This window comes from Galleria mellonella, unplaced genomic scaffold (genome assembly GCF_026898425.1).
Source record: "Galleria mellonella isolate WM207_F2 unplaced genomic scaffold, CSIRO_AGI_GalMel_v1 utg139, whole genome shotgun sequence".
Classification (NCBI taxonomy): Eukaryota; Metazoa; Arthropoda; class Insecta; order Lepidoptera; family Pyralidae; genus Galleria; species Galleria mellonella.
Window position 1 is genome coordinate 2,554,191 of NW_026441995.1, and position 26,325 is coordinate 2,580,515.

The 26,325-nt window shown below is 34.4% G+C and overlaps 1 protein-coding gene across 1 annotated transcript in view; it reads right to left on the reverse strand.

The window, feature by feature from the left end:
* LOC113512693 (guanylate cyclase 32E-like) overlaps nt 1-26,325 on the reverse strand; it is a 225,873-nt gene that overhangs the window by 112,261 nt on the left and 87,287 nt on the right. Inside the window, exons 6-7 of the mRNA XM_052903469.1 lie at nt 18,372-18,489; nt 4,227-4,373 (exon numbers count right to left, since the gene is read on the reverse strand). Coding sequence (XP_052759429.1) covers nt 4,227-4,373; nt 18,372-18,489 — 265 coding nt within the window. The remainder of the gene's footprint in view (nt 1-4,226; nt 4,374-18,371; nt 18,490-26,325) is intronic.

The following is a 26,325-nucleotide window of genomic DNA, read 5'->3' on the forward strand; positions in this document are numbered from 1 at the left end:
AGAATACCTCGTTAACTACGAGACAAATGGCGTCTAGCTCTACTTACAAGTGAATAAGATATCGCGAAGTGCAAAGGGCGACTGGAGTCTCTAATACACCTATCCCCCGATTTACACGGTACTTGTTTTACACGTTTTCGCTTTTACACGGTTTTCCAAATAAGTTTTTTTTTTTTTTGTTTTTATCGCACTCTACTAAATGCTACTGTCTTTGAACACGTGCGCTGTGTACACATTTCACGGGGAATCCCGAACTTATGTGCTGACTTGCTGCACATGCACACTGTGTCTGTATTTCTTCGCATAAAATTAAAGTTTTATCTACGGAAAATTGTATTTGAGTGAAAGTTTCACAGTGTCAGAAAGATTTAATTTTTCATATTCGTAAATTACAAGTGAGTGCATAATTAAGATTTTTATAAATTAACATAAATTAAAAAAAAAATATAGGCTTATAATGTCGAAAGAAGTTAAAAGAAAAGTTATTTCTTTAGAAACTAAAATCGAAATTTTGGATCGCTTACGAAAGGGAGATAGAGTAGTAGATGTTGCAAAATCATATAACATGAACGAAGCTACAATAAGAACTATTAGAACAAATGAAAACACAATTAGAAAGAGTGTTGCAGCTGGCAATACCACGAGTATTTTCACAAAGATCTTACAAAAAATTCGAAGCGATTGTTAATAACCGATTTTATTACCACCTCTCAGAATGTAAATATTTCTGCTTCAAACATCGAATCAGCACAAATAACTTCGAGTGATGAAAGTGAATTCCAACCTTCGATTCCGAAAAAAAGAATGAGAGTAATTTCTGATAGTGATGAAGGATAATAAAACACCTTTTGTTTTATTTTTTGTTCTTCTGTTTAATGTATTGTAATTAAATAAAAAAACAGTGTTTCCGTAATATATTACATATTTTAACCTGTCAATGCATTTTATTTTTATTTCTGTGTATACCTAAAAATATTGAAAAAAATCACAACTGTTAAATAGCAAAATTATGCATTTTCTGCAAGCTTTTCGATTTACACGGTTTTGACTTCAAAATTTTTAATTTTCGATTTACACGTTTTTCTCAGGAACGTATCTACCGTGTAAATCGGGGGATAGGTGTATGATATAAAGATAAGGAGCTATCCATATTACGACGGGTGGAGATTGGACGAACGTAACGAATGCATTATGAATTAATTCTATTGTTCGTTCGCGTGTTTGCATAAATACATAGATGCCCGTTGCGGAAGGTAAGAGCAAAATATACTTTAACTATAATATATTCTTAACTTCAACATATTAGAATAACCAAAAATAATAATAAAAAATAAATAAATAAATAAATAACCAAAGTTATCTACACGACTAAATGTATTGAGTACTAACGCTTACTGCATGGCAATACAGATATATAATCATTTGCCTGAAAGTATCAGGTATTGTAATAATTTATCCTATTACAAAAAAAATGCTCTTCAAGCTATTTATGGATAAATGTTATTACTCAGTAAATGAGTTTTTAAATGATAAAATAATTATAAATGATGATAGCAACACCTTTTCTACAATGTTTCTAGCAAATAAATTTAATTTAATTTCATTTAGGATATGTGTTCACTTTGTGTTGTGTATATTTTTAATGAATTTATATTACAATGAATTGACATGAATAGATACAAAAAGTGACAAAATATTATTGCAAATGTATATGTTATTATGATGGAATTATTTTTATTTTTTGTTTAATAAGTTTTTATATTTGCACGCCTACAGTGTGGCAGAATAAGATTGGCCTATTTTTCTTGTAAAGTAACACCTATAAAAATGTACCTTATTCCAGCAAATAAATGATTTCAATTTCAATTTCAAATGATACGCTTACCAAAGAACAGCATTTAATTTTTGTTCATAGCTTTTTTATACTGCTAGTTGATTACGGAGTTTTATATGCGAAAGCGGGAGAATGGACTTGAATAAAAAAGTGATTCATATGTTTCTTGAAGACAAACGTGTATGTCGAAATTAATTTCGATTTTTTATCACTCGACAATTATTCGAATATAATTTTCATATTGTAGTAATATTTAATTTCCATTACATTCTTTTTTGTTTTTAAAATTTATGCTCATTTTAACGGTGTTTATGTAAAATAAATAAATATATAAAACGAGAAAATTTATGAACTTACTCGTGTTTGTCGTTTCTGACAATAGATATATTTAATTTCTCATTATACATATATACATACACAATTTCGATTAATTAAATTTAACACGTTATAAAATATAGGAAATAAATTAACTTGAATAAATAAGTAAGGATTGTATTTGTTACACCCATTCGCCCAACGCCCGTAGTAATATTGATAGAGCTTAAGACATCACGCGTTATTGAGTAGTAAAACTCACATGATATCGAGGATTAAAAGAGACAAAATTATGTACATATATTATTTCTTTTTTCACTTAAAAGATATGTCATCCTTATTAAGTATTCTTTGCAGTTGTACAAATTACATAATACCAAGTATTAAATTACCTACGAAATGTTGTAATATTATTGTTGGTTAACAACTAACGAGGACTTCCATTAGCTTATCTATTTGTCAATTTAGTTATTATAGTAGAATAATACATATCGAAGATAATTCATACTCAAACCTTAGATTATAAAATTTATAGATTGACAATATGAAAGAGAAAAACATAATATCATATATATATTTTTTTATACAACTTAGAATGGCAAACAATCTGACGGCCCACCTGATGGAAAGTGGTAGGCGTCGCTTATAGACATGTGCAGTACCATGGACATAACAGAGTATACTGTTTCGCCCATAATACCCACCATGCGTTGCCATTCCTGAGGACTCAGGTGTTATTCCTCCGTATCCAATAAATTCACTGTCATATCCCACCCTTCAAACCGAAACACAGCCATGCAAACACAACTGCTTCACGGTTGAAACCCGAATGTTGTAATGAAATAGAAAGTAGGATATTCATCTACATAATATAGGCTCGAAGCTGATTTGGCGGGAATATAAATAAAATAAATTCTTATTACTTTTCAATTTTGAAGTATAATTAGTTTTAAATGAATGTAGTTTTTTTATATTTAAGGTGTCCCTGGATACAACAATACAAAATATGTTATACGATTTATAGAAAGAAAAAGAACGTAAAATTACATATTTTATTTGAATGCAATATTATTTAATAACTTAGAATGATTAAAGACAGTTTACCGACAAGCTTTTATAGACTAACTAACCTATTAAAGTCCCACCGTTGGACGTTAATAGATTGTTAAGAAAGTTAAGATTTTGGGCACTCCCTCTCTCGCCTTTTCTTTATAAATTTAATTTGGTGAGATTTTGCCAAACTCCTGCCAGCCCACGTAGCTAATAAGTGAATTAGTAGAAGTTTCCTTCCTTATGTAAAGAAACAAATGTCTTCACACCGAGTCCCTTGAGAGGTAGGCAGAGAGAACTGAGTGTCAAAGGCCAATTAGATACAACTCTTTTTTCGTATAGGCTCGCGGATTCCGTACACTCATGATTCCTAACAAAACTAAATAATTTCGAAATGGGAGGTAATAACAATTTAAACTCTTAGCCATGTTTTATTTATTTAATAGATGATAATGGAATGATAACCCCACCTGCGCTATCAGTATACGCTGGAGAAGCACCAGTGAGGGATAATAGGTGAGAATGAAAAGGCAGATCAGCCCGTCAAGTTAGCCCATCGTGAGGCATTCAACACGATGGTTTCCAAGGGAGACCACATGAAGGTCGACCTGGTTAGGTATATTGCTAGCAATGCGACTGGTATTCTGCGTTATTAACAAACTCCCCCCCCCCTCTGGGCTTGTTACACATCGTCATCTAGTCTCAAATTAAGCAGAATTTGCACTATGGGTTCTAGTACTTAATTTTTTTTTGTAAATATACATATACTAGCTTTTACCTGCGACTTCTTTCACATGACTGGGATATGTTATCTTCATCTCATATAATTATAAGGTAACAAACAAACAAACTCACTGTTACACTTATAACATCAGTAAAGATATACAGAAAATATCTAGACCAATACAAATAGACATACTTATTAATATAAATGTTTGTATTGTTTGAGAATCGAACCCGTGACCGCTGGAAGTTATGTTAAATCACTACATCAGCAATGTCGCCAAATAGAACCTGGTGCACTCACCAGCATGTGTGATGGCTGCAGTGCTCGGATCGTAAATCTCATCATCTACCGCCACCACAGCATACTCCCCGTTCTGGAGGAGTCCCCTCCGCTGGAGCAAGTTCACGAAGTCCACCAGTGCTATGTGCTCGCCCAGGAAGACGTACACTGTCGAAATAAGAATTAAGTAAAATTAGAAAATAGAAAAATAAACAAGATATACAAGGACTTCCCTTTTGTCGTTATTAATACGCTATTTTCTAATTTTTTTTTTCAATGGATGAGAATGAAACGGTAACCCCGCCTACGCTATCGGTACACACTGGCGGGGCACCAGTGAGAAACGATAGGTGAGGATCAAAGTAGGTCAGTTTGTTTTTCGTAACGAATTCATCACGATGCCAGGGCGAAACGCGTGGAGGTCGACCTGATAGGGTATATTACTAGCAATAGAACTGAATCCCCTATTAGGGCTAACTCCACACGGTTCCTCCTGGAAACCGTCGTCTTTAATTCCCAACGAATTAACTACCACAGGCCAGACTTCGTATTCATCGATTCGTTGTCTTTTGTTGCTTATTGTTGCCATGCTTGGCAGGCGAGTTGGCAACGGCTTCAGTGATGTTTTAAGAGGGACGCTGCTGCCCATCTTTCATCCATTAAGACTCCTTAATCGCCTCTTACGATGCCCACGGAAAAGGAAGGGGTGGCCCTTTCTATGCCGGGACCACAGGGCATTGTTTTTACTTTATTTGTTTCATTTTTTACCTTTAATTAATAATAATATTTTTCTTTTTCCATATTTTATTGTATTTCACTGATACAAGTAATAAATTCTCTTTGTTATATGCTATCATATTTCAAATAAGAAACTGCATTGGAATCGTTCCTTCTTTGCGAGAAACATCTCTCCTTGTACACGCTCTATATATTTCTTTCGTAATGCTGAACGATTTTATTGGTTACCTGATAAAAGACTCAAGGAAATAATAGGGAAAAGCCTTGACACATTTACTAACACATATCGTAGATACGATCTTACAATAAATATTTTATCACAATCTCGCTCTAACATAATGCCAGGAACATTAAATGCTCCAATAAGTTATCAATGAGTACAATAAGGCAATTTATCGAATAAAGCCCATCGTACTTTTTTTATTTATTTTTTTATACAAACAAGCTGATAGCCCACCTGATGGAAAATGGTAACCGTCGCCTATAGACATGAACAGTACCATGGACATAACAGAGTATACTGAATCTCTCATGATATCTTTCATGCGTTGCCATTCCTGAGGACTAAGGTGTTATTTCTATTGTAAAATATTTTCTTTTATTTTTGTGTAATGTCTCTTTTGTTATAAAAAAAAAATACATGTATGTATACGTCATTTCATTTTAATTATAATTTTATTCTTTTGTATTCAATTCCCCACAAAATTTAATTTAATTAATGAATGACAAAGCCAGCGGCCAAACAGTATGCACAATTTACAGATCAATCGTTCGTTTAATAAAGATCTATTTTTCTTACATAAAAACATGTAAAACAGGAACTTTTTGCAAATTCCTCAAAATTAATCCTCAAAATCAATAAAGATTTTTCGATACAATACAATTAAATAAATCATTTTTTTTAATTATTAAAATTTTGCAAATTGTTTCTCTTTTTGTTATGTTAGGTTTTTTCCATATTTATCGTCTCTACTCTCGTTTGTTTAACGTGTCAATTTTTTGTGGAAACTGCACTGATTAATGTTATTGTTGTATTAATTATTTACATATGTGTTCTAAAAATTACGTGTTTGTCTAGTAAAGTGAAAATAAATCAAATTAAAATTATTACCATTATTCAAATTATTCATTCATTCTAAATACTCGCAATTATTTTAAGTGTTTCATAGATTTTTACCTCATAATAAAAATATACTCTGTCATTAGTCTTTTTAATCCTTATAATATAGAAAGAGGGAACAAAGCACAATATAGCAATACAAGGGAAGAAAACTCGAAAAATTGTGACAACCAAATAGCCTTAGTCAGTGAGATAACAAATGGTAATGGGCTAATATTATCCTGTTAAGATCATGCTACCTAATAATTACGTACCCAGCAGTGAGCCATTAATGGCTTCTTGTAATAAAGTAATATTATATAGGTACTGTTACCTCTATATTAACACGTGAAGCAAAAACTTTGTAACCTTTTACAAGAATTGCGCGAACGGAGGAGTATAAAATTTCGCACACTTATAGTTTATATAGGTATAGAGAAGGAATGCAGAATGTTAATATTTTTTTTTAATTAAGCCTAAAAAATTTATTAAAACAATAAAAAAAAGTTACACACACTACCATGTATTTGACACGAGGTTTGCAAATAGATTCTTTTTTATAGCGTATGTGAACATTTAGAAAAGTATTTAGAAAATACAAGAAATAAAATACAATATAAAGAAATACTAGGACTCTTAATCGTTCTTTATTGCGAACTCCGATTCATTCTGGTCAAGCGTATTCAGACTCTTTTGTTGTGGCTGCAATTAGATTATGGAACACGCTTCCTCATGAAATTAGAAATAGCCCAAGCATTGGGATTTTCAAATCACGTCTGAAAAATCAATACCTTTCACAATGCTGATATACGTACTTATTATATTTGCGTATTATATATAATATATATCTAACTATTTATATGTATTTACTTATATAATTTTTTTTTATTTATTTATACCTATCGATCTTTTCAATTGTAAAGACATTTTATTTATTTATTTTTAACTATAACATTTAAGTCGATTGGTACACATGTATGACTGTAACTACTAATGAACTGTCAGTTTTCTCATATTGGGTTTGCTGGAAGAAATCTCTATTGGAGATAAGCTCGCCTTTAGATTTTTATTAGATGTAAAAGATGTGATATTTTACGAGCTCTTATTCAAAACAAAATTAATATGTTTATTGACTTTGGAAGAATTCCCTTTTAAATGGATATAATAAAAGATGAAAGTTTATATCGGAGTTCTATAATAATTGAAACTAGAAGTACGAAACTTTAGTTTTAGCCTTCGGATTAGAAATAAATATACGTTTTGAAAATGTGAAACGCCATATATATGTCTTAAAATTTAAGAGTTGCTCCCAATTTTCCTAGAATCTCATCATCAGATCCTGACTTAGTGACAATGAAATCACCTCAGAATTATACTCTTTCGAATACAAAAACAATTTTTAAAATCGGTCTACAATTGACGGAGAAATCAATGGGCATACATAAAAAAGTATACATTGGAAAATAGATCCTTCTCTTTTTCGATGTCGGTTAAAAATTGTTTTAATGTTTATGGAAATTCCAACCCTAAAAGAGTAAATTTGGAGGTATATAGGATTTTTGTTATTTTTGTAGTCAAAAGTATGAAAGCTTATTTTCAGACTTTTGATTAAAAACAAAACTTTTTTTTAATAATTTTCAAAAATTCTGCCCTTAAGAAAATGAGATATATAAATTTGTCAATTTTTATTTAGGTAAAGCAAACTTTAAAAATCAGTAATAAAGTATTTTATCGTTTTAGAAAATACTGTTCTCCTGAAAAAGTAAACGAGACGTGTCGTAATATTATAAGAAATTTAATTATTACAAAGTTTATTTCAGACATTTGCTACAAAGCTTGTAATAAACATGACTGATACATTAGAGATCTCTTTCAGACATAAGCCCACCCTTGCTAACAAGTTGTTATACTAATCGCTGTATCTTTTGTTCAAGTTTAATAAACAATTTTTGGGGGAAAGGGATTGTTAGTAATAGAGTTTCACAGCCACATTGCTAGCAATATGGTATCAGGTCGACCTCCACGTGGTTCCCCCTGGAAACCATCATATACAATTCTTGTTGAATTCTTCACGATAGGCTAACTGACCTGCTTCATCCTCATCTATCATCCTTCACAGGTGCCCCGTCGGTGTATACCGATAGCGCGGGTAGAGTTACTATTTCATTATCACCCATAAAAAAAGGATTTATATATTATTACCTATTACGTGTTACACGGCAATATCTAAACGAACATGCAAAAAATCCGAACTCGAATGTAGACGAAGTCGCAGGAAACAGCTATAACTTAAGCTGAGACGGAAAAGTGTTACCCGCAAAAACAATTTAATATCAGACACGAACGAAATTCTGCTACCATTAATCTATGTGACTGCCAACACTTGTTGATTGACCATTACTATCAGAAGCTCCACAACCTTCAATATTAGCCATCAATCTTCGACTGCCATTTTGTTGGACGTTTTACGACCATTCGGTGCCCAAAACTACGAATTCGCAGTTTCATCAATCCAGTACTGACGGTAAACCAGTGGGAGATTTAATACAAAAGTCTTACCAGAGGGAGACTTTGTACAAAAGTAGTTTGCATGGGCACCTCTGTTCCATTCGTATTTCTATCGTGAAGCAGTTGTGTTTGCATGGCTGTGTTTCGGTTTGAAGGATGGGATATGGCAGTAAATTTACATGGTACAGAGGAATCATATCTGAGTCCTCAGGAATGGCAACGCATGAGAGTAACATGGACTAAACAGTATATATTACGTCAATGGCGACGGTTACCACTTTCCATTAGGTTGGCCATCACCTTGTTTGCCATTCTAAGTTGCATAAAAAATAATAATTAAACAAAACACTAATTGCAGCGGAATTAAACAAAATAGCAACAACTTTTATACTCTTTCTAGAACTCTTAATATCGATCTATTTTCGAAAAATATAATACAAGTATCAGTGAGAGACCAACTGAGTAAGCAATTTTTGATTCATAGTCAGTTTGAATGACTATTGTATGGATACATATGGATGGCCATATTTAAATCAAATATTTACATTTAATTTTTACTTTGTATTTTATTAATCATTGTTTTCTTTTTGTTTTCATTCCACTCGTTTGTTTGTTTGTTTTTTTTTTTTTGTTAATTCCTATTTTTGTTGCTTTGTGTACAGCGCCTTTTATCTATATTGTTGCTACTTGTGAAAACCTATTAGTTGCTTGGTTTGTGATCCTAAACTGTATCTATTTGCTCTAATGTAGCCCTGGTTTTCCTGTGAATAAATAAATAAATGATTCCAACCAAATAACCAACGATATGGACTTTCGCAGGATAACACCTAGTTCAGTAAAATACCTATCTACATCAAGCAATTCGTAATGTTTCTTCACACACACGGGCATACAGGTAAGGTATATTTATTTTTATCGGAATGACATGCTATAAATCTTATTTTACTGTGGGAAAAGCAGTCAGCAAAATGATTTACGAGTTGTCGTTACATCCATAAATTTGTATTCTAAATATATTATTTTATTTTTTTATTGCTGTGTGGTCCCGGCATAGAATAGACCGGGGTGGTCCTTCCTTTTCCTTGGTTCTTTTCCCGTGGACGTCGTAAGAGGCAACTAAGGGAACTTAATATTTAAGAGATAGGCAGCAACGTCCCTCTCAAAACATCTCTAAAACCTAACTGCGGTTGCCAACCCGCCTGCCAACCGTGGCAACTGGCTACTATATATATGTCACGCCTATAATTATAGTACTAAAGTAATATTATCTTCCCTTATATGGAAACGCATTTACATGTAGAATAAACATAAGTAAGAAACTGCAGCAGTTTTTTGCTCCGCAAAAAAACGTCAGCTTTAATCATCTTAAAATTAACATGGAACTAATACGTGAGAAAACGCTATCAATCACAAATATAATTGTGAAAATTTACAGAACAATGTAAAGGATTAACCACGGAATGACGCAACATAGACTCGAAGAAAATAATTCGGATGAATTTATAATCTTCTTTTAGAAGTCGCTTGAAAACTACCAAGACATCAGTTGTTACAATATTCTAAGAAGTGCAAAATACAGCCTAAAAATAATATTATAATGCTAATGAGTCTTTGAAATATAAGAATTTGTTTCTACAGAATCTACGTACCTATGACGATTCAAGCGAATACTTGTTACAGAAATAACTTGAGACTTAGTATCGTCTAAGTTTGTTTTCGATATTCGTCTAGAACTTTTACAACGTTGGCGGCATTGTGATATTTGAGAATTTATTGGAAAAACCAACCTAACAGTATCGACGATTAAATAAGAAACACAAAAATAAATGTAACAAAAACTTACTGTATTCGTCGTTTTTAACAACTGTTTCGACATTATTCGGAAGTCTTCAGGGGGCTTACGGCGTCATAGTCACACGACAAATAGTAGATAGTAGTAATACATAGTTAATTCATAAAGTTCCCATTGTGCATGTACATATATAGACATCGTTAAAAAAGTTAATATTTCAGAAACACCAGAGGGAGACTTTGTACAAAAGTCGATTGCTTGGGTACCTCTCTCCCATTCGTGTTTCAACCGTGAAGCAGCTGTGTTTGCATGGCTGTTCACAGTTTGAAGGGTGGGATATGGCGTGAATTTACAGGGTACAGAGGAATAACACCTGAGTCCTCAGGAATGGCAACGCTTGGGGGTATCATGGACGTAACAGTATACTCTGTTATGTCCATGGTACTGCTCATGTCTATAGGCGACGGTTACCACTTTCCATCAGGTGGGCCGTCAGCTTGTTTGCCATTCTCAGTTGTATAAAAAAATATATAAAAAAAAAACACAAATAAGCATTCCATAGTTTTCTTTCAGCTTCTCAAAGTTTGACTGTAAGAGATCCCTTTATGGGATAACTTCGCAACTGTATTTATTTATTTATTCTTTATTGTACACAAAAAAAATTACAACATATAATACCTATGTATAAAATAAAGATGTACAACAGGCGAGCTTAACTCTGTAAGAGTTCTCTTCCAGCAAACTCTGAGTGGAAAGAAGCATTAATTACCAGCGGGCAGTATGCGTACAATAATAGAAGGAAACATTATAGATGTTTCTATTAAAAAATTATAAATATGTTGACATACATACATAAGTAACTCATACAATTAAAATCAAAATAAATACATATCTGTATACAATAATACATATACATATATACATAAACATAAAATATCTCTTTACATACAAAATACGTACATGTACATACATAGACATAATAAATTTATGAGGACAGAAGATGCTCTTTTAATCTGCTCTTAAATATGTATCTTGTATATGAAATCTTTTAATGTGTCCAATGCATACTACGTACAATAAAAAATTTATACTTAGATTATATAAATAGAGCATCGAGACACAAAAACAGGTCAACTTTTTATCAGCTAATTGTTAAATTAGCTAACTCTTTTTTTATCAGTGTTCTATATACTTACGCACATAATGTATCTTGACGTATCTATATTTAATTATTTAATAAATAAAATTAGTTTTTACGCATTAAAAGGATAGAAAAATTATAAAACAAAATAAATATATAAGTTTGAAAGGAAACATTCATAATTATTTATCACGCAAAATTGTATGAAAAAGTTAACCCGCTTTTCTAGAAGCATTTGTATAGAGACTCTATCTACATAATCTAAGATTTTACAATACAATACAAGCAATGAATGTGTCCGCGACTTCGTTTGCATGGTCGTGATTTATTGATAGTTAATTGAAAGTTACCTATATCTTTCTCCATGCCAAACAATACTTTCAAATTTAATGACAATTAATTGACACCATTTCTAATATTAGTAACGAAAATAATTTATTAATATGGTTTACAAATAGCCGTATGGTTCCGGTATAAAATACTTCACCCCTTCTTTTCCCATAGATGTCGTAAGAAGCGACTAAGGGAGTGCAAGGGATGGGCAACAGCGTCCCTCTTAAAACATCTCTAAAGTCCGACTGTGGTTGCCAATTCGTCAGCCAAGCGTGGCAACTATTAGCAAAACCCCACAAGGAGGAGGCTTATGTCCAGCAGTGAGCAGTTGTAGGCTGATATGATGATGATGATAGTTTACAAAGTTATTGAAACGTGGACGGTAGAAACCACTCCAATTTACCAGCGTAGCAGTTTTCTTTGACTACCATGCTCACTGAAGTCGGTAACATATAACTCACACACATCGCTACATCAATAACCATGCTCTTAAGATTTCAAATATGGAACTGAACTCCTTGGGGACACCAAGGATCGTTCACGCCTACCAATTTGTTATGACTCTGAACCGTGCCATTCAATTTATCACACGCGTTTTGAAATACCACGAAAGAGACCTTGAAGATTCATCCTTTACAATTTATACCAGTACCATAGACATAACAGTATACTCTGTTACGTCCATGATACTGCTCATGTTTATAAACGACGGTTACCACTTTTCAACAGGGGGGCCGTCAACTTGTTTGCCATTCTGTTGTATTAAAAAATAGGTGGGCCGTCAGCTTATTTGACGTTTTAAGCTACATTAAAAAACTAATCTTACGATTAAGCGTAATTACAAGGCTGTCTCTTGGCAGACGCTGAGAAAAATATGTTTTCTATTCACTCAGAAAACAGGATATGCAATATTCAAGGCTATGCGCATTCTGAGATAAAAATAGATAACATTCAAGGGTAAAATATAATAGATTTCCTACCAGTGGGGCGTCTAAGTCAAGCAAATGAAGGTATTCAAACCATAAATAAAAGTAGCGCAGATAGTAATGTTTCTATAGATATAATGGATAAACAAAGCATCCCCCATAGACTGCCATAAAGAACGGTCCTGAGCTACCTGCATTCACTGACTCCCTGCAACGCTCACTCCATCTTGTGAGGAGTCGTCCTACACTGCATTTACGCGTACGTGGTACGTGAAATGAGTATTTCTACATATTCATAACTTGTCGTAAATGTTCTATATAATGAAATGTTTTCCGAAATTTCGTGATCGAACAAACATAAATTTGATGTTAAAATTACATAAATACTTAAAATTATTACACCTCATTATTTAAAAGAACGTTTTATGTTTCTTGGAGAGAGCAATTCTAATTCTTATTCTTTACGTAGTACTGACAACCTCCAACTCATAATTCCTACCCATTCTTCCTCTTTCTACTCCAAATCCTTTTCCGTGCAAGCAGTTCGTTTGTGGAACTCACTCCCTACCTCTATACGGTGCGCTCAATCGTTGCCCATTTTTAAAAACTTAGTTAAAGCCCACTACCTATCCTTATAATCACTTAGTCCTACGTATTTCCAGTTTTATGTGTGTTATATATATGTGTATTAATATGGTATATTTGTATGTATTTATGCGTATATATGTATATGTATGTATATATATTTATAAGTGTATGTGTATGTAGATATATGTATATGTTTGGTTGTATGTGTTTATTTATGTATATATATGATTACGCTGTCACAGATATTATTTTTTACAAATCTATCTTTTTTAACGCGCCACCTACCTACTTATGCTTTAATCCTTTCTACCCAAAGGTTGTCTGGAAGAGATTGCTTAGTAATAAGACCGCCTTTTGTACTTCACTATACGTATTGAAAATTGTTTTAACAAAACATGTTATGTTGGTGCAATAAAGTGTTAAATAAATAAATAAATTAACGCTTAAAAATTTTTAAATGTTAAAATATTGCTTTTTTTTTACTATTATGGTCGGATTTATGACAAACTAAATGTAAAGCTTCATTTACTGGACCAATTTCTGTATAAATAAAAATACAAAATTGAGTCCGAAATTTCGGATTTCATTCCATGGTAGACCCCCAGATCTCTCTATATAAAGGAAACATGTTATCCTACTATTAATAAGATAATATTAATAAGAAATATTAGGCAATCTCATTAATTTAATAAAATTGTAACTTGATATCTGTACATATCATGTATGTACAGACATTATCGAATTACAATTTATATAAAAGTTTAAGAAAAAAATATATGAGAGATCTTAATAAAACCAATAGATGGCAAAACAATAATTTTTAGAAATTTTCCTGTGTGTATGAGATGGGCAGCAGCGTCTCTCTTAAAACATCTCCAGCGCCTAACTGCGGTTGTCAACTCACTTGCCAAGCGTGGCAAATACTGGCAAAACCCCCCAATAGAGGGACACCTACGTTTAGCAGTGAACAATTAACGGCTGATATGATATGGTATAGGCAAAAATATTATAACGACCCATGTTAAACAAAGTCAGTGACTGAATCTCAATATAGCTCTTTGACTATTAACCTCTAGTTTTAACCACAAATCGGGTTAGTAATTACAGAAAGCGTATTTCTACGAAAATCTTTATTGAAGCACTTGGAGCGTACCGAAGAAAGATTTTTGTTCCCATTGAATAATCTATTCCGATTTTCTCTCTCTCTCTGGATCAACTGATCGCAAAAATAAATCTAACCTGCTTTCAGATCGTGACAAGGTTTCTAAATCTACATCGTTGCTCCTCTACGATATTGTTGCAGATAGATACTTACATAATTCATGATACCTAGGTTTCTAAACAAAGATCGAGGTTTTGTTAAAATCGAATAAATACATTTTGTCCTGCAATAATTAAAGATTGTACTCTCAATAAAAAACTAACTTCAATTGTGACCAAACCGGTTATTTTGATCTAAAAAATAAACTACTTAACCGGCTTTGTATTTGTAAGTGTATCCTTTCAGATAAAATTTTCTAAATAGGTTTATAACAGATACACTTATGAGGTAACAGACACAAAAGCAAACAAAAAATACAACTCAATTGACTTCCCCTTCTTTTTTTAATTTGTTTTCTAAAGTTCAAAGTACTCAGGCGGACTTATCTCTTAGAAGGATTTCTTTCAGGGAACATTGAGCATCTTATCTGATTATGGTATTAATCGAAAGTATGCGGGCTATGCCGTAGTAACAGCTAGTTTAAGTCCAGATAATACACCTATTATTTGAAAAAGCCATAGTATCAACAATAGGATGTTAAGTAGTTATTTTAGGTAGTTTTTTTAAGAAAATTACCTAAATCTCTTTGAAAGTACAGAAACAAAGCTAGCTTAAACTCTTTTTGAAATTGTTCCCTGTTGTTTCGAAATGTATTTAACATTTTTTTTTAATTTAAGCATCAACATTGCTTTGAACAGATGTAGTCAAATCTGACAAGTTCAATGCAATGTGATATTTTTTTTTTTTAGTTTCGTAATATTAAGACTATCAGATCTGTGATACCTTACATACAAATTAAAAGAGACATGCGATCTTCAAATTAAAGAAAGATTTTTTTAAAAATTTTCATTTATATACAAGTGAGATAAAACCGCAAGAAAGGTATGTTAAGATATTTTCTCTTCTACTTGGCAAAGAATGCAGGTTTGTTAGACTTTGGCCTGAATTGGTTTCGGTTTTCAGATCCGCTATCCAGTATCCTTACATAAATATTAGATTTATGTAATGATATAAAGACACCTGACATGGTAAAATCACCTTAAAGATTTTAATTCTTTAAAATAGTTTGTTCATCGCATTGGCAGCTGGCAGTTGCTTCTTTAGAACTTGTTTGTTTGAAATGTCCCAGTCCCAAATACAAAGGCACACAACAAAAACTTTTACGATCCACTTAATAAAATGAACCTTACGTTTTATCTAGCCAAGATTCATTTAGGGACTTTTACTAATCAACAAATGGTTTGTGTGAATATAGCCAGTTATCATGGCTTCTCACTTCTTATCTGAACGAGTCATTTATATAATACCCAAACAGTCATTAGCACAATCTTGAGAGCCGACTTTATATCTGTCTTCTTAATCGTACATTGTGTGTCCTTGTTAAATGCAGAAGTTCTGTTTGTAAGGTTGAGTGAGGTAATAAACTGGGGTTCTTATGATTTCGCCTTAGTAACCTATCCATCCATATGTTACGACATCATAACTTCTGTAGACTCATAAATCTATTCTTAGAAAATAGAAATAAAATATAAAGCTTGGTTCTTGTGAAACCGTTATTTTCTTTTCCATTAGAACAAACCAACTTTTTCAACAATCCCTCGACGAGTATAAAGTTTTATTTCGAGTTCTCCTCTTTTAAGTTTCATTCCATAGTACAATCGCCTAGCCCTACGCTCGGATATCGTGTTATAGAGAACATCATCATCCTCCTATCCTTATCCCAATTATTATTTGGGGTCGGCTTAATATGGTTTTATCCATATTATAAAAAGATTTGGCTTATAGTTTTACGACCGGCCGCCTACCTGACGTCAACCGTCTTTGGGAATATCGTGATATAGAAAACAATTTAACAAATATCTGGGAGCACAATCTAACGCCCAAACTCTTAACCAATTTACGAGTAGATAATATTATTTCCTAAACTGGACTAACTAGATATTGAACCGGAGACCTCTTTTAGACAAGTTAACGTGCTCTTTTCTAGAGATCGATATTTATAGTCTTGCCTTAGTGTTTTATGTTTGACTTCCTAATATCGTCTTTTGCAGGATTCTGGGGATTTTAAAGACTGGCTGCACGATGAATTCTCACAGAGTCATCACAAAAAATCCTAAGATTATTTAAGAAGACAATAAAACGACTACATATTTTTAAGCCGGAGAAAATGTATAGGCATATTGAGTGTTCAAGGGAATGTCATAAAAAGCGATCAAGGAAACTTAATGGTCGAAGGGATGAGCAGCAGCGTCCCTTTAAAACATAGCCAGAAGCCATCATAAGAAGCCTTACTGCGGTTGCCAAACCGCCTAGAAAAGAGTGGCGACTACTGACGAAACCCGCCTTATGGGGGAGGCCTATTTGAGTAATTTCAGCAGTGAACAGTTAACGGCTGATATGTGGTGATGGGAATTGATGAAGAACATGATGATGAACATCATCGTCATGGTCAACAAAGTTGACCTAAGATTATTGTCGTATATTTCTACACTAATTATAATCAAGTTGAAGTCGAGTAAATTAGAATTTGAAACATCTTTACAAACCCACCTTTTCGTCCACATGATCAGAATAAAGGTGGCTCAGGACCGTTCTTATGGAAGTCTATGCGGGAGTTCTATATTCAGCAATAGACAGGTAAAAGCTGAGCTGATGATGATAATGATTTCACCCTTCTACCCAAAGCTACATCACGGTAGAAGTACAGATGAAATAGAAGTTACTTTTGCACAGAGTCTCTCCGAATTATCTATCTTGCCATTGTTCTCACGACGGGAACTTCCCCTTTCATTTCGTTTGTCAAAGAGACAACTTTTAATTAAAATAATATTTGAGTTTTGTACATAAACTGATAAGATAAAGTAAATTTAAAAGGCGAATTATATTATACTTAAGAGCCAGAAATAAACCTTGCAGCTCTTTCGTCGTCTTATCCCCTTTTCCCGGAAGTATTTTCAAATCCACAGTATTCGTAATGCTAACCTACTTAAGGGACGTTTGTACAAAATTTTAAATAATACATAGAAACCGTTATAATGAAATTGTATTGTTACCGGCTGGCCGCTAAGAACCTCTTTTTTAACCGACTTCAAAAAAGGAGTTCTCGATTCTATTGTTATTTTTTTATGTTCGTTACCTCATAACTCCATCAGTGCTAAAGCGATTTGCTTGCAGATTGTTCCCATAATTATTTTATTAAAATCGGTTTAATAGTTTCATTTTTTTATCAAAATAACTGGGTTTAACTGAAGACGGTTTTTTGACACAATCTTAAATTACATAAGTCTGTCTTGTAATATACTTTACAACGCCTATTTTTTATTCCTTCTGTCAACTTAATCCAGTCTAATTCAAACTATACACTTTATATTAATATGCGTGCCTAAACGCCTACATATTTTCCTCACTTCATGCTCTGGTCCACTGCCCCACTATAACAATAATAAGTAAAATAGCCCTTCTTTGTTACGAGAACCCTCGTTAAATTTAAATGGGCTTCTTAAAAAAAGGTTATATCAAGGTTTCTTCAGAGTCGAGTTTACCAGAGGGAGAATTTGTACAAAAGTCATTTGTACAATGTACTGTAATGTTTGTACAATGTTGTCATTTCAAGTATTTACATACCCTAAATCGACAACTTTTGTTATAGTTTTCAAACAATTTTTTTTAAATAAAATTAAAAATTGTTAAATGCAATTATAAAAATAAGTTATTAAGTTGAAGAAAAATATTCGTAAAATGTTACGTTTAGAGTGAGTGACCCTTAAAAACAAAACTTACCTCTGGTCTTATCATATGTTTGGTCAACGATTCTTTCCATTTCAGATATATGCAGAGGTATGTAGTCTGCGAAACTGTGTTCAGCGGTCACCGTCATGCCGTTAGACTGGGCCAGCTCCTACAACAAGAAAAATAAACGAGTATAATTTCTCGGCTTCGCATGGATAGTTGAATATATTTTTTTTTAATAAAATGCTGCTCTTATGCACGCTGATAATGCAGCTTTCTGTAAGTAAAAGAATTTTGAAAATAATTTAAGTATTTTTTGGGGTAATAATATATAACATAAAAAAAAACAAAATATCAAATCTTTTTAATATTAGTTCAGATTATCCGCTGTTGAATATAGACCTTTAACATAGATGGTAATTTACTAATGAATAGTCCTACATACATACATACATATCTGTCACGCCTGTCTCCCATTAGGGTAGGCAGAAACAATGGAACGCCAAATGCTTCGATTCAAACAAACCTCTTTCGCTTCCTCCACATTCATCAATCTTTTCATACACGCTCGCCGGTTACGGGTACTTTTAATTTGCCCCTTCTTCAGCACGTCGCCTATTTGAGCAACATACGTCCGTCCGTGAATAGTCCTAAGCCACCTATATCCACCGACACCCTGCAATACATTAAAGATACTAATCTTTACTAGCGACTTCGCCCACGTGATCTAAATGTATTGTTTGACCGACAAAAAAATATCCCATATCTTTGTCCATCCCAAATTGTACGTATATGCCAATTTTTGTGACGATTAGTTGAGTCATCAAGAGACAACAAACAAACAAACACTCTTTCAGATTTATAATACTAACTTTTTTGTACGATTCGTCCACGTGATCAGGATGTTCACTGATCAAAATAAAAACTAGCTTATATTCTTCTCCATTCCATGTAGTAAATATATAGCAAATTTTACCAGAGGGAGACTTTGTATAAAAGTCGATAGCTTGGGTACCTCTACCCCATTCGTGTTTCAACCGTGAAACAGTTGTGTTTGCATGGCTATGTTTCGGTTTGAAGGGTGGGATATGGCGTGAATTTACTGGGTACAGAGGAATAACACCCGAGTCCTCAGGAATGGCAACGCATGGGGGGTGTCATGGGCGAAACAGTATACTCTGTTATGTCCATGGTACTGCTCATGTCTATAGACGACGGTTACCACTTTCCATCATGTGGGCCGTCAGCTTGTTTGCCATTCTAAATTGTATAAAAAAAAAACTAATGGTTGTAGGCAAGATAGAGGGTACCACGCGGGCGATCGCCTAATCGATGGTCGGACCAAGTAACCGCCGTTACGGGACTGTCAATTGCAGCTGCCCTGCGAAAAGCTGAAGACCGTGCAAAATGGAATAACATCATAAGAGAGGCAGCAGAGACCTTTCAAGGACACGACCTTCAGTAATGAAGAGGTCGAAGAGAGAGAGAGAGCCTATGAACGCCTGCGACACTAGGGTTGTCATGTACGCGTTGCTGATCCTGAAGAAACCTTAATATATCCTTTTTGAGTATGGATTGAGATATAATATTCCGCATATATGCATCACTTGAATAACTCAATAATTCAGTTATTTATAGACCTAATTAAAGCAAACTTTGACGGCCTTTTCAACTCACGAGGTGTTTATTTACGCGAAGGCACGTTCGCGTAAATAAACCACAGGGTTGTAACCAACTCTCTAAATGTTCTCGCTTCTGGGAATTAGCAACAGACTTATGATTGAACAGAGTATGTCACTAACTCTTTTTTTATGGTAAACAAGCTGACGGCCCACCTGATGGAAAGTGGTAACCGTCACATATAGACATGAGTAATACCATGGTCATAACAGAGTATACTGTTTCGCCCATGATACCCCCCATGCGTTGCTATTCCTGAGGACTCAGGTGTTATTCCTCTGTACCCTGTAAATTCACGTCATATCTCACCCTGTGAGGTTGATCTCCACGTGGTTCCCCCTGGAGATCATCGTGCTGAATTCCAGGTGTATTCATCACAATGGGCTAATGACCCGTCTTTTCATTCTCAGCTATCATCATCCACTGGTGCCCCACTAGCGTATATCATTAACGCAGACGGGGCTACCATTTTTTTTTTTAGGTGATAATGGAATGGTTACCCCACCCGCGCTATCGGTATGCACCGGCGGGGCACCAGTGAAGGATGATAGGTGGGGATGAAGCAGGTCAGTTAGTCCATCGCGACGAATTTAACAAGAATTGTTCACGATGGTTGCCAGGGGGAACCACGTGGAAATCGACATAATAGGGCATTTTGCTAGCAATGGGGCTATCAAACTCCATTGCTAACAATCCCTTTCCGCTCGGGTTACCATTTTGGTTCCGCCATCTATTGCATCACACAAATTTGCCACGTAACATTTGTAGGATTGACATAACTTGTAATAAAAATTGCAGAAAAAATGTAAAAGGAAACTAGGCACCGTAAATATGTTTTTTTTTTTTATACTACAAAGGTGGTAAACAATAGCATACAGCCCGTCTAATGATAAATGGTCACTGTAGCTCATACTGGGTATATTCTGTTATGTGCATGGTACTGCTCATGTCTATAGGCGACGGTTACCACTTTCCATCAGGTGGGCCGTCAGCTTGTTTGCCTTTCTAAGTTGTATAAAAAAAAATAGGGGATAATCGAAATTTTTCACCATTAACTAGTTCATATTTCTTTAGGATTTTTTTACTTAGAAAAGAACACTCCTTTCAAAGAATAAAAAGAGATGGTATCCTACAAAAAACCTACTTTAGCCGTAGCAAAATTATTTTGATTTAAAAAACATGCAGTTATTTTGTTTTAAAAACTAATCTAAAGAACTGAGTTCAAAATAAAATCTATGGAACTATGTTATAATAACATTTCTGCGAATTTGACAGTATACCCTTAAAAAAAATTTTCCAAATCGGTTTATAACTAACCTATACTCGTATGTGATACCAATATAAAAAAAAAACTTAACTGAGAACCGTCTTTTTAAAGTTGGTTGGCAACACAAGTTTTATTACTTCATGCTATAATTAGGTAATGAATACAAATCCAATATTCGTTCAAACAAGAATATCCTGTGTTATGAGGGACCAGACAATGATCATTATCATATCAACCGTTAACAGTCAACTGCTGAACATAGGCCTCGCCTATAAGGGAGGTTTGATAATTACTGGGTTACCACGCTTAGCAGATAGGTTGGCAATCGCAGTTAGGCTTTACATTGTATATTCAATTATATTCAATAAATTTTCTTAATAATCATACTTAACAGCCACACAATCACACCAATCAGACGATTGGTCCTCAAACAAGTATATCCTGTGACCATATGAGGGACCAGACAATGATCATTATCATATCAACCGTCAACAGTCAACTTTTTTTTTTTTTTATACAACTTAGAATGGCAAACAAGCTGACAGCCCACCTGATGGAAAGTGGTAACCGTCGCCTATAGACATGAGCAGTACCATGGACATAACAGAGTATACTGTTTCGCCCATGATACCCCCATGCGTTGCCATTCCTGAGGACTCAGATGTTATTCCTCTGTACCCAGTAAATTCACGCCATATCCCACCCTTCAAACCGAAACACAGCCATGCAAACACAACTGCTTCACGGTTGAAACACGAATGGGACAGAGGTACCCAAGCAATCGACTTTTGTACAAAGTCTCCCTCTGGTATGGTCAACAGTCAACTGCTGAACATAGGCCTCGCCTATAACAGAGGTTTGATAATTACTGGGTTACCACGCTTAACAGATAGGTTGACAACCGCAGTTAGGCTTTTGTTGATATTCAAGGAGGGACGCTACTGCTCATCCCTCGACTATTAAGAAAATGATAATTTGGGGTAAATCCCAGTATACCCAGATTCGGATGAATTTAGAAAAGTTCGTTTTCTAAATTAACTCGACCGAGATCCAAATCCGAGACGTCTTTACTCAAAACAACATGCGTACTGCTGCACCATGAATACCATCAAAGCTTAAATAATAAATTGATAAATTTACCTTCCGTCAGTTCAATCTAATAGGATTCGAACCTACATCTCTCAGCTGTCCAAACCAAGTGTATTCCCAGTTCACCACGATTGGAATACTAACAATCAATCTTTAAAACAAGTCCCTTGCGGGGTAAGCAGTAAAGATATTATAATTTATTAGATCTCGTAATCACTCTTTCAAACGTTATTACACGTGACGGAATCGTCATTATCATGTCTTTACCTATCCACTGCTAAACATAAGCCTCTCCCTTGAGGGGTTTTGCCAGTAGTTGTCACGCTTGGCAGGCGGATTGGTAACCGCAGTAAAGCTTTGAAGACGTTTTAAAAGGGACCCCGCTACCCATCCTTCGCCCTCCCTTTGTCGGCTCTTACGACACTCACGGGAAAGGAAGCGGTGACCTATTCTATTCTATACTAATATTATAAATGTGAAAGCGAGTTTGTTTGTTACTTGATAACCCCTTAACGACTTAACCAATTACTGTGAAATTTGATATATACGTACTACGCAGGATAGAGAAGGATATAGGCTACTTTTTATCCCCAGTAAACATATGCTAGTCACGCGCACGAAGTCGCGGGTAAAAGCTAGCGGTGATATAACTGGGAACATAGTCTGGATACCGTAAGATATCTGATTTCGAATCTCGTTAGATCGAGCTATCCAAGTGTATTTTTTTTTATCATATTATTTAAGGTTCCCCTATCCAGGATTTTTATCACGGGTTGTTATTGTTACGTTTTCTTTATTATACATACTTTACATTTGGTACTTATATAAACAAAATTATCATATGTATTACAGTTACAATGGCGGTATTATCCCTTAGAGGGCACGCTTAGAATAAATCTTTAAAATCATAGAACTTAGAGTGAACCTTTAGAAAGATGAAAGAAATAGAATATTTGGTAGTGAAAATTGTAAAGCAAAAGATATAACTATAACAAAACTTTAGAATTAGCTCAATGAAACAGGAATTTCTGAATAAAATATAATATTTTAACAGGTTTTGGTAATATGTAATTTTTTATCACTTTTGATGCCGACGGTACCTCAGTAGGTAAAGAAAAGTACAGCCAAATATTAGTTTTCAGTCTTGATATAGAGAGCAAACAAACCTATTCAACCTGCAAGTGAAGCTAATTCCGAATGTTATTAGCTTAGAAACGAAATTGACAAGACAATCTGACAGAACATTATACGGAACGATATGTATTATTATTTCAATTTATATTGATAAGTAAATTAATTTTTTGTGTAGTGTATGATCGCCATTACTGCCCTCAAACGCTTTCTGTTTTTACCTATTGATTAGCTAGTAGAGAATGGCATTACCATTAGTGCAAATTTTACATACATACATACATATCTGTCACGCCTGTCTCCCATTAGGGTAGGCAGAAACAATGGAAATTTTATTGTGCAATAAATAATAATAATCGATATTATTTGAATATTGTTTTTATTATTTTGCTCTGCCTATCCCCGCTTCCTACTTTTCGTATTAATGAAGAAAATAAAACCAAATCAGAAATATTTCAGTCGCCCATTTTTCTATATAAAGATTTTTAACCCAAATTTATAGAGATTATATTCGGACATACGCTGTTTTTATTCTATCATGGCTAATAAATATACCAATCACGCAAATAAAGTCGTGACCCAAGTGTAGTATATATATATATATATATATATATATATATATAGGCATATGGCTATGACAGGCTTATGCCCAGTAATGGACGGATAATGGCTGATGATGATGATGAATGGCAGTAAAAACTAAAAACAATCCACATGTCACTTTATCGCATTTCAGTGGACGGCGGTACTTGTATGTTCACAGGCCACTCCCTTATGTTAAAGGCAAAACCCGATCTTTTAGATCAGGCTTTGCCGGGTACTGACCGGGCAATACCGGGATACGGGTACAAACAGGGCAAATGCCCAGATCGGCAAAGTAGTTTACAACGATTACCAGGCAACTTTAATGTTGGAAGAGTTTTTTGTAAGACCGTTAACAGCTCGGTCCCTATTTATTGAAATTTTTATATACATCCTCGTTTGGAATCGTCGCTTAGAATGTAAGGAAATGTAGAGGAATTCATAAATCATTCTGACAAACGCTGCCTTTTGTACGGGAGTTTTCGAAAAAAAATATATAGGAGTAGCTATAAATACTTTTAAGTGTATGCCTTAAATTATACACTCCTAAATGTAATGTCTCAATACAAAAGCTTTATCAAAACAGACCAGTTTTTATTTTTTTTTATTTTTACGTACGTAAATTGGGGACACCGCGACATATAGTTTATTCAGTAAATGAATGAAATACGTATTTTAAAGTTAAGTTAAAAAAAATATACATTTTTATTTGAAACAGAGCAATATAATTCATAATATTATTTGTTTATTAGTTTTCTATTACTATGATCGATATCTGAGAGTATAAATAAATATTTATTGTGAAGATCATTTTAATTGGCCGCCACATTGATTAATATACAGATTACGAGTATATTGATAAAGTTTTTTTTTTTTAATGGGTGAAAATGGTATGGTAACCCCGCTTGCGCTAACGGGATACGCTGGAACACCAATGAAGGATGATAGATGAGAATGAAAACAGGTCAGTTAGCCCATCATGATGAATACGAGGTTTGTCCGGAAAGTACGTATAAAAGTTTTTTAAAAATTTTATTTTACAATTATTCAGGTAAATCAATTTTATCCCCTTCAAAGTACTCCCCCTGTGACATAATGCACTTGTGCCAACGCCGTTTCCACTGTGAGAATCCTTGAAAGTCCTCTGGTTGTAGGTTTCTCAGCTGCCCCGTCGTAGCTTTTTTTATCTCATTTATGTCCCCCAAATGCCGCCCCCGAAGTACCAATTTGGTTTTTGGGAACAACAAGAAGTCACACGGGGCCAAATCCGGCGAATAGGGGGGGTGTTCGGTCACCGTAATGGAATTTTTACTCAAAAACTCACGGAACGATCTTGGCGCAAATTTTTTTCATTTGAAGTTCGTTTCTTAGAATTTCGTGGACCACGGTTTTGCCCAAATTAAGCTCTTCAGCCACCTGTCTGACCGTTAAACGACGGTCCCCATTAACACAAGTTCGAATTCTTTCCACGTTTTCGTCGGAATGTGAAGTGGAAGGACGTCCTGAACGTGGGTCATCTTGAACGCTTTCTCGGCCCTCTCTGAATCTTTTTAGCCACTTGTGGACGGTTGGTTCCTTCACAGCATCATCCCCATAAACTGTTCTGAGATCGGCAAAAATTTCACGGCCATTCTTGCCGAGTTTCGAGAGACTTGATTACGACGCGCTGCTCTTCAACGGAAGCGGGCTCCATGCCGACGGGGTTTCGTTTAACTTCACAGATGGCGTGACAAGCCAGTTCGCACCGCACGGCGGTCAGACCAGAACTGAAGCATTGTTAGGGACATAAGGAAGGGGTCCTGCGCTTACCTGGCCTCCCCACTCCTCTTTCTCGCATTCCAGAACACTTTTATACGAACTTTCCGGACAGACCTCGTACATCAAGAATTAACCATGACAGTTTCCAGGGAGACCCGCGAGGAGGTAGACCTGGTTGGGTGTATTGCTAGCAATGGGATGAATATATAGATAGAGTATCGAGTCTCAGAAACGAGTCAACTTTTTTGTGAGCCAATTATCAAATTAGCCGACACGTTTTTCTTTTTTTATCAGTGTCCTATATACTAACGCATACATTGTATTTTGACGTATAATTCAATAAATAAAATTAACATTTACGCATTAAAAAGATGCAGACACTATAAAATAAAATAAATATAGAAGTTATAAAGGAATCAGTTATAACTATTTATTACGCAAGATTGTATAAAAAACTAACCCACTTTTTTCGAAACATTTGTGTGGAAACACTATGTT